Genomic DNA, 10940 nt, shown 5'->3' on the forward strand with positions numbered 1-10940 from the left:
CTGTGTTGCTATCCAACCAACTCATCCTCTGTCACTCCCTTTTCCTCCTGCCCTTAATCTTTCTCAGCATCAAGGTCTTCTTCAATGAGTCATCTCTTTGCATCAGATGGCCAAGGTATTGGAGCTTCAGCTTCAGCATCAGTCCTTCCAATGAATATTCAAGGTTGATTAACTTAGGATTGACTGGTCTGATCCTGCAGTCCAGGGGACTCTCAAGAGTCTTCTCCAGCACCACAATTCAAAAGCAACAATTCTTTGGCCATCAGCCTTCTTTATGGTCCAACTCTCACATCCATACACGACTACTGAAAAAGCATAGCTTTGACTATATGGACTTTTCTGGGCAAGTGCTGCTTTGCTTTTTAGAGCACTGTCTGTGTTTGTCATAGCTTTTCTTCCATGGATAGGTGGTTTTGTTTCCAATACAACAAGCCAGTGGCAGATTACACACAACCTACACATTCATTTGCTTTCTTTATATGCTAGTGCTCATTTTCAAATTTGATATTCAGTGATTTATTTATTTTTGACTGTTGTAAAAGAGTTTACTTATATCAAGTAGTTAAAAGGGGAAGTTATTTATTAGAATTTTATACATTTTGATTATAGAGAGGAAAAAGTATGCAGTCAATCACCTAAGATAAATATTTTGGCTTATTTATAATTTATTAATCCCCTTCATAGATCACAGCCTTGTCATGGTAAAGGGACTTGTGTAACTCAATGAAGCTATGAGCCATGGTCTGCAGGGCTACCCAAGGGCAGATGGGTCATAGTGGAGTGTTCTGACAAGCTGTGGTCCACTGGAGGAGGGAATGGACAACCACTCCACTATCTTTGCCATGAGAACCACATGAACAGTATGAAAAAGCAAAGATATATGACACTGGAAGATGAGTTTTCCAGGTCAGAATGTGTCCAATATGCTGTTGAGGAAGAGTGGAGGGCAATTACTAATAGTTCCAGAAAGAATGAAGTGACTGGGCCAATGAAGAAATGATGCTCAGTTGTGGATGTGTCTGGTGGTGAAAGTATGATGCTGTAAAGAACATAAGATCCTGGAATGTTAGGCCAATGAAATCGAGGTAATGGACATGGTCAAGCAGGAGATGGCAAGAGTGAATATCAACATCTTAGGAATCCATGAACTAAAATGAACAAGTTCGATGAATTTAATTCAGATGACCATTATATCTACTACTGTGGTTAAGAATTTCTTAGAAGAAATGGAGTAGCTCTCACAGTCAACAAAGAGTTCTGAAATGCAGTGCTTTGGTGCAATCTCAAAAACAACAGAATGATCTTGGTTCATTTCCAAGGCAAACCATTCACATCACAGTAATCCAGGTCTATGCCCCAGCCACTATTGCTGAAGAATGATTCAGCAAGACCCACAAGACCTTCTAGAATTAACACTAAAAAAAAAGAAAATAATGAAGAAGAAGAAGTCTTTTCATCATAGGGATTGGAATGTAAAAGTAAGAAGTTAAGAGATATCTCGGGTAACAGGCAAGTTTGGCCTTGTAGTACTAAAAGAAGCAGGCAAAGGCTAACAGACTTTAGTCAAGAGAACACACTGGTCATAGTAAACATCCATTTCCAACAACTGATGACTCTATACATGGGCATCACCAGATGGTCAATACCAAAATCAGATTGATTATATTCTTTACAGCCAAAGATGGAGACGCTCTATACAGTCAGCAAAATAAGACCTGAAGTTGACTGTGGTTCAGATCATGAGCACCTGAGTGCAAAATTCAGATTTGAATTGAAGAGAGACTTAAATTGAAAGTGGGGAAAACTGCTAGCCATTCAGGTATGACAGAAATCAAATCCCATATAATCACACAGTGGAGGTGATGAATAGATTCAAGGGATTATATCTGGTATACATAGTGCCTGAAGAACTGTGGATAGAGGTGTGCAACACTGTACAGGAGGCAGTGATCAAAACAACCCCAAAGAAAATGAAATGCCAGAAGACAAAGTGGTTATCTGAGGAGGCTTTATAAATAATGCAGAAAAGAAGGGGAGTGAAAGCCAAGGGAGAAAGGGAAAGAAAAATATATTCAACTGAATGCAGAATTTCAGAGGAGAGATAGGAGAGATAAGAAGGCCTTCTTAAGTGAACAATGCAAAGAAATAGAGAAACCAATGGGATGTGAAAGACTAGAGATCTCTTCAAGTAAATTAAGATCCCAAGGGATCATTTCATGAAAAGATTGGGCACAATAAAGGACAGAAATTGTATGGACCCAACAGAAGCAGAAGATATTAAGAAGAGGTGGCAAGAATACAAGGAACTATACAAAAGAGGTCTTAGTAACCTGGACAACTAGGAAGGTGTGGTCACTCATAGAGCCACACATTTGGAGTGTGAAGAAAATGGGACCTTAGGAAGTATTACTATGAAGAAAGCTAGTGGAATTTAGCTAAGGTATTTCAAATCCGAAAAGATGATACTGTTAAAGTGCTGCACTCAGTATGCCAGCAAATTTGGAAGACACAGCAGTGGCCACAGGACTGGAAAAGGTCAGTTTTCATTCCAAACCCAAAGATGGGTAATGCCAAAGAATGGTCAAACTACTGTAAAATTATGTTCCTTTCACATGCTAGCAAGGTAATACTCAAAAATCATTTAGCTCAGCCTGAGCAGTACATGAACCAAGATTTTCCAGATGTGCTATCTGGGTTTAGAAAAGGCAGAAGAACCAGAGATGAAATTGCCATCATTCATTAGATCATAGAAAAATCAAGAGAATTCCAGAAAAACATCTACTTCTGCTTCATTGACTATGCTAACCTATATGCAGGTTGGGAATCAACAGTTAGAACTGGACATGGAACAACAGACTGGTTCCAAATAGAAAAAGGAGTATGTCAAGGCTGTATATTTAACTTATTTAACTTATATGTTATATTTAACATATTTAACTTATATGCAGAGTACATCAGGAGAAACGCTGAGCTGGAAGAAACACAAGCTGGAATCAAGATTGCCGGGAGAAATATCAATAACCTCAGATATGCAGATGACACCACCCTTGTGGCAGAAAGTAAAGAGGAACTAAAAAGCCTCTTGATGAAAGTGAAAGAGGAGAGTGAAAAAGTTGGCTTAAAGTTCAACATTCAGAAAACGAAGATCATGGCATCTGGTCCCATCACTTCATGGCAAATAGATGGGGAAACAGTGGAAACAGTGCCAGACTTTATTTTCTGGGGCTCCAAAATCACTGCAGATGGTGACTGTAGCCATGAGTTTAAAAGACGCTTACTCCTTGGAAGGAAAGTTGTGACCAACCTAGATAGCAATATTGAAAAGCAGAGACATTACTTTGCCAACAAATGTCCGTGTAGTCAAGGCTATGATTTTTCCATTAGTCATGTATAGATGTGAGAGTTGGACTGTGAAGAAAGCTGAGTGCAAAAGAATTAATGCTTTTGAACTGTGGTGTTGGAGAAGACTTTTTTTTTTTTTTTACTTTACATTATTGTATTGGTTTTGCCATGCATGAGGAGAAGGGGACAACAGAGGATGAGATGGCTGGATGGCATCACGAACTCGAGGAACGTGAGTCTGAGTGAACTCCGGGAGTTGGTGATGGACAGGGAGGCCTGGAGTGCTGCAATTTATGGAGTCTCAAAGAGTCGGACATGACTGAGTGACTGAACTGAACTGAAAGAGACTCTTGATGAGGGTGAAAAATGAAAGTGAAAAAGCTGTCTTAAAACTCAGCATTCAAAACAATAATTTCATGGCATCTGGTCCCATCACTTCATGGCAAATACGTGGGGAAAATGTGGAAGCTGTGACATATTTTATCTTCTTGGGCTCCAAAATCATTGTGGATGGTGACTTCAGCAATGAAATGAAAAGACACTTGCTTCTTGAAAGAAAAGCTATGACAAATCTAGATAAAGTATTAAAAGCAGAGACATCACTCTGCCAAAAGAGGTCCGTATAATCAAAGCTATATTTTTTTCCAGTAATCATGTATGGATATGAGAGATGGACAGTAAAGAATATTAGGTAGGGCAAGATAAGGTGAAGTCACTCAGTCGTGTCCGAATCTTCACGGCCCCACAGACTGGGCCTTACCAGGCTTCTGTATCCATGGGATTTTCCAGGCAAGAGTACCCAAGTGGATTGCCATTTCCTTCTTCAGAGAATCTTCCCGACTCAGGGATAGAACCCAGGTCTCTTGCATTATAGGCATACGCTTTACCGTCTGAGCCACTGGGGAAGTCCTTAAAGAAGGTTAAGCACTGAAGAATTGATACTTTTGAATTGTGGTACTGGAGAATATTCTTGAGAATCCCTTGAATGGCAAGGACATCAAACCAGTCAATCCTATGAAACCAATCTTGAATATTCATTGGAAGTACTGATGCTGAAGTTCCAATACTCTGGCCACCTGATAACTCATTGGAAAGACCCTGATCTGGGAAAGGTTGAAGGCAAAAGGACAAGGGCTGACAGAGTATGACATGGTTAGATAGCATCACTAAATCGATGGACATGACTCTGGACAAACCCTGGGTAATAGTGAAGGACAGGGGAGCCTAGCATGCTGTAATCCATGGGATTGCAATGATTCAGATGACTTAATGACTAAACAACAGCATAAATTTTTTAAAAATAAGTTAATCAGTGCTGCTGAAGAAGTATGTTCTCTTAAATTACAAATTATTAAGCCCTACTTTCAAAAACAATGAAAAGTGAAATTGTTTGACTTGAATCAATGTTGCATGACTACCTTTATTGTTAAAGTTTAACTCCCGAGAGCATCTAAATGTGTGTTGTGTCCTCAGAAGTCCTTCAAAGAAAAGGAACAAGTGACAAAGCAGAATTTACTGGTTAATCTTACTGCTCATGCTAACATTGTATTAATAATACCAAAATTCACACTGTGTCTCTTAAATATCATTCTTTTTGATTACTATGTTGATTAATTAAAATTATTATGGATGAAAGGCACTCTCTGTACTGCCATAGCACCTGCCATGTATATTTTGGTTTATATATACACATATATATGTATATATATGAGATAAATTGCTGCTATCATATTATTTACCTTTCTGATAGAAAATGTCGAAGATCAGATCTTTACAGAGTTTAGCAGACTTATTAAATAGTTGTCCATGATTAAGTTATTGTATCTACCTTTTGTGGAATTTGAGCAAAGGCTGATGCAATCACCTTGGCTCTGTCTTCTGACACGTTACTGACCATTGACCCCAAAGAAAACACCACAATACCATTTTCTCCAGAGCTCTGCACAAACTCTTCCATTTCCTGTGAAAAAAGAATGTGCCCATCACAAAAGAGCAGCAGCATAACATACATTATTGAAGGGATTGCTACAAGCAACTAAAGAGAGAAAATCAGAAATTGTCTTGAGATATCAGAGTAGTGGTTTCTTACAAAAATATTGTGGTAAGATACACATGGCATAAAATTTACTTCTTAATTGTTCCTAAGTGTGTAGTATAGTAGTATTAAGTATACTCACATTGTGCAACCAATCTCCAGAACTTTTTCATCTGACAAAACTGGAAGTCTATGATCGTTAAGAAACTCTACTTTTCTCTTTCTCTAGCCTTTGGCAAGTTTCATTCTACTCTGTTTCTACAAATGAGATTAGTCTGGATACTTCTTAAAAGTTGAATTGCACAGTATTTTTTTTTTTCTGACTAGTTATTTTCACTTAATGTAAGGTTCATTCATGCTGTGACGTGTCAGAATTTCCTTTTAAAGGTGAGTAATATTCCGTTGTTTGTATTCATGACATTTTGTTTATTGCTTCCTCTGTTGATGGACATTTGGGTTGCTTCAACCTCTTGGCTCCTGTGAATAGAGCTTTCATGCATATGTTGTACAGGTATCTCATTGGGAACCTAATTTCAATTATTTTGGAAACAAACCCAGAAAAGGAATTGCTGAGCTATATGTGTAGACAGGTTTTATATTAGAAAGTTCACATTATTCTTTTCACATACTATACAGTTAGCTAATAGAGTGATTTCCCTCTCTCACCCGCCCCACTCCCCCAATTTTCTTGAACATGTTAACTTCACAGCTTGGACTTTGGTCAGTTGTACCTATAAATATTCAACACTAAAAAATCATTAAAAAATTTTTTTGAAGAACTTTATATTGTTTTTTATAATGATGCTTTTTTTTTTTTTTTAAACATTTTTCATCCTTGAGATCCTGGGAAAGAATGGGTGATATGAGGTCAATGTCTTCCATTATACATATTTGTGCAATGTGTTTCTGTATAAGCAGGAAATAAGATAGAGCCAGTACTCAGTACAAGGAGGTACTATTAAACTATATTATCCTCAGACTCTTCATTAATCTTGATGTTAATTACTAACATAGATTCTTGGAAGGAAGTTACTTTCTGGATTCAACTTGCTTTGGTTCTTTGTTATTATAATTCTGCTAACTTATTTATTCCAGACATACTTTTTGAGAATTATTTAGATTATTCATTAATATTTTGTTTCCTGACTATGAGCACTATGAAAAAAAATATGATCTGAAGCACTTTATGTCATTCATTCAGCTCTGTAATCCTATTATTCACCTTAAACTTTGTCATAATGACTTGAGGGGTCAAGTATTATAGTTTGGAAGTTGTATGAAATAGTTCTGTGAGTTCTATTTATAATCCAAAGTTACCCTTGCATAGTTACTTATTTGAGTGACCATATTGCTGTGTTTCTTTACATATGATGCCTTTGTCCTGAACTTGCATAATTAATGTCACAGATGGATGTGCTATGTCTAACTGTGGTGAAGAACCTTCAATATGACTTCAATGAGTCCCCCTGGGAGCACCTGCTCCACAGAGGAAGAGGTGCCCAGAGCTTTCTGCAAAACAGGTCTGGTCAGCTTTTGAGTAATTCACTTCTAACTAAATAAAGCTCCTGGTGAATCTGTATTTGCCTGGAATTGTTTCTGAATTATTTTGCTTTGTGGTCCTTGATCCTTTCTGATTAAAAAAAAGTTACTTTCTATACCAGAATAATTCCAAATTTTAAATGGCAACCCACCCCAATATTCCTGCCTGGGATATCTGATCAACAGAGGAGACTGGCTGGCTATAGTTCACAGGGTCACGAAGAGTCAGACATGACTGAGCATGTATGCATATTCACTATTCTGTACCTGAGATCTCTAGTATTTATTTACTAAGAAATGCAAATTTGTATCCTTAAACAACATTTCTCCTGTTCTTCCACCTCTCAGTCCTGGCAACTACCATATTACTCTCTGTTATTACAAGTTTGGCATTTTTAGATTTCATATACAAGTGATATCTTACAGTACTTGTCCTTCTCTGTCTTTTCTAAAAGATAAACAAAATTGAAAACCTTTAGTTAGACTAATCAAGAAAAAAAGTGACTCAAATAAATAAGATTAGAAATGAAATGGAGACATTACAACTGATACTTAAAAATTAGATAGGATCCCGAGACTACCATGAATAATTATAAGCTAAGAAATTATTAATACATATATGAGAAGAATGGAGAACTTAAAAACAGAACCTACCAAGACTGAATCAGGAAGAAGTAGAAAATCTGAACAGTCCTAATAAGTAAAGAAATTGAATTGGTAATCAAAAACTTATCAACACACAAAAGGCCCAGGGCCTGATGGCTTCACTGACGTATTCTATGAAATATTATAGAATAATTAATGCCAGTTCTTCAAAAATCTTTAAAAATTAAAGAGGAGGGTAGGAACATTTCCAAACTCATCCTACAAGGTCATCACCACAATCATGATACCAAATAGATAAGGACATTGCAAGGAGATAAAACTAAAGTCAATATCCAGATTGAATATTAATGCAAAAATTCTCAACAAAATATCAACAAGCCAAATTCAAGAGCACATTAAAAGAATTGTATACTAAGACCAAGTGAGATTTATCTTTGTGATGCAAGGACAAATAGAATGAACTATAAAATAACTTGATTATCTCAACAGATGTTCAAAAAACATTTGACAAGATATGACATTCTTTTATGATAAAACCCTCAACATGTAGGGTGTCAAGGAACATACCTCAGTGTAATAAAGAACATATATAAAAAACCCAAAACTAACGTTATACTCAGCAGTGAACACTTGAAAGCTTTTTCTCTAATCAGAAACAAAATAAGGATGCCTAATCTCGCTATATAGAATTCAGTTTCATTACTGTGTACTAATAATGAAACATCTGAAAAAAAACTATCCCATTCACAACAGCATCAAAAGCAAGAAAATACCTAGAAATAAATTTAATTCGTGAAGTGAAAGATCTGTACAGTGATAACTATAAGAAATTGTAAGAAATAGAAGAAAACATAAAAAATGGAAAGGCATCATGTGACATGGACCAGAAGACTAATACTGTTAAAATGTTGACATTATCAAAACCCAAAAGAATCACACCTTGAAATTTCATATTTACCACAAAGTTTCAATATTTCAAATAATAGTGTACTGGCCCCCAAATAGACACATAGACCATGGAACAGCATACAGGGTTCAACTAATATTCAACAAGGGAGCAGGGGAGACAAGAACACCAATTGTGGAAATATTAGTCACTTTCTTTTCTGAGAAAACTGGATAAACATATGAAAAAAACAAAAAAGCCAAAAACAAGACCTCTATCTTATACCACTCATAAAAACAACTCGAATCAATGACTTAAACATAAGACCAGATACCATAACATCCCTAAAAGAAAATATAAGGATGAAACTCCTTGGCACTGGTCTTGAAAACGATGTTTTTATATATGACATCAAGACCACAACAAAAGGAAAAAATCACAAGTGGGACTACAACAAGCTTAAAAGCTTCTGCACAGCAAAAGAAATAATCAACAAGACGAAAATGCGATCTACAGAATGGAAGAAAAGTTTTGTAACCATATATTGAATGAGGGGTTAAGATCCAGAATATATGCACAACTCATAACAACAAAATTCAGTTAAAGAATGGGCAGATGAACAAAATATACACTTTACAAAGAAGATTTCCAAATGGTCACCAGGTATAGGAAAAGGTACTCAACATCAGTAATCATCAGGGAAATGTATTTCAAAATCACAATCAGATATTACCTCACCCTCATTAGAAAGTCTATAACCAAGAAGAGAAAAGTGTTGTGAGAATGTGGAGAAAAGTGAATGCTTGTACACTCTCAGTGGGAATGTAAATTGGTTTAGCCCTTATGGAACATAAATTGAAGGTTCCTAAAACAATTAAAGATAGATCTATTGTATGATCCAGCAATTCTACTTCTGGGTATACAGTCAAAGGAAATAAAAACATGTGCTCCATGTTGACTGCAGCATTATTCACAATTAGCTAAGGGAAGAAACTTAAGTGCCCACCAATGGATGAATTATTTAAAGATGTTTCATAGATACAGAGACATGCACACACACACACACACACACACACACACAAACAGACACACGTGCTCAGAATGAAATGTTATTCACCCATGAGAAAGATGGAAATCCTGCCATTTTCGACAACATGGGTGGACCTTGAAGACATTATGCTAAAATGTGTGCTGTCATTTTAATCCTTAGTCTATCCTATAATCAAATAATACACTATGATATATATCCTGAAAATTGTAATTCTAGCTTATGCTTTTTTAATCTTCAAGAAAACTGTGATCTTATTATATTTGTTATTTTCTAAGTAAATATTTTATTGTATCTGATTTAGCATAATTTAGCATTTCCTAGTGGCTCAGATGGTAAAGAATCTGCCTGGAGTGCAGGAAACCAGGATTTGATCCCTGGGTCGAGAAGATCCCCTGGAGAAGGGAATGGCTGCCTACTCCAGTATTTTTGCCTGGAGATCCCATGGACAGAGGAGCCTGTTGGGCTACAGTCATAGTGTCACAAAAAGTCAGACATGATTGAAGTGACTTAGCAGCAGCAGCATTTAATATAAACTTTTGTAATGTTAGGAATTTTTAAGGTTTTCATGATCAGATGAAGAAGATGAAATACTAAAGTATTTTTGTAAGTTTTAAGGCTTTTCACCACAGCACTAGCTAAAATAAATGCCTATTTCCAACAATATAAATGAATGTACATATAAATGTATGTTTTTATTCCCAACCCAGAGATTTATTTAAATTTATTTAAAGTAAATCGTCCTGATTCATGTCAATGTATGGCAAAACCCACCACAATAATGTAAAGTAATTATCCCCCAATTAAAATAAATTAATTAATTTAAAATAAAGGAAAAAATGAGTTAATGTGATATCTCTGTGAACACCGTACTCTAGTTTTCACTCATTATTGTCGATATCTAGCAATAATCTGCTAAATGGTCTCTTCCTACACTTCACCATTTACAGTCCAACCCAGTGACTACATCTTGCTTTTAATTTTTAAATAATATATGACTATCTCTTTCTCAGGGCTTTCGTCATAGCTCAGTCGGTAAAGAGTCTGCCTGCCATGCAGGAGACCTGGGTTCGATTCCTGGGTTGGGAAGATCCTCTGGAGAAGGAAATGGTAACCCGCTCCAGTATTCACACTGGAGAATCCCATGGACAGAGGAGCCTAGCAGTCTACAGTCCATGTGACTGCAAGAGTCGGACACAACTTAGAGACTAAACCACCGCTGTCATCTCTTCCTTTCTTAATCCTTTCACTATTCTTCCCAATGGCCCTACTAGATGTTTCAAATGTTTACAATTATCTGTTTCCAACTTACCTCTACAGCATCATCTTCTTCTTTATTCAGCCTTTTTCTATCTAGACTAAACTTGGACTTTGGGCAACTGTCATTACTATTCCACCTACCTTTCTTTTATATCTTCTTCCAACTGAGCTAAGAGGGAAGCCCATATCTTCTTCCACCCCTGCCCTATTCCTCTGTTTATTCC

General features: G+C 36.5%; 1 protein-coding gene across 1 annotated transcript in view; it reads right to left on the reverse strand.

Moving 5' to 3' along the window:
• Positions 1-5328, reverse strand: part of LOC104997421 (UDP-glucuronosyltransferase 2B18-like) — a 16292-nt gene extending 10964 nt beyond the window's left edge. The window contains exons 1-4 of the mRNA XM_010852146.1: positions 5171-5328; positions 4945-5002; positions 4705-4820; positions 4103-4136 (exon numbers count right to left, since the gene is read on the reverse strand). Coding sequence (XP_010850448.1) covers positions 4103-4136; positions 4705-4820; positions 4945-5002; positions 5171-5299 — 337 coding nt within the window. The 5' untranslated portion in view covers positions 5300-5328. The remainder of the gene's footprint in view (positions 1-4102; positions 4137-4704; positions 4821-4944; positions 5003-5170) is intronic.
• Positions 5329-10940: the final 5612 nt, after the last annotated feature.

The sequence above is a fragment of the Bison bison genome, unplaced genomic scaffold (assembly GCF_000754665.1).
Source record: "Bison bison bison isolate TAMUID 2011002044 unplaced genomic scaffold, Bison_UMD1.0 scf7180017864308, whole genome shotgun sequence".
NCBI lineage: Eukaryota > Metazoa > Chordata > Mammalia > Artiodactyla > Bovidae > Bison > Bison bison.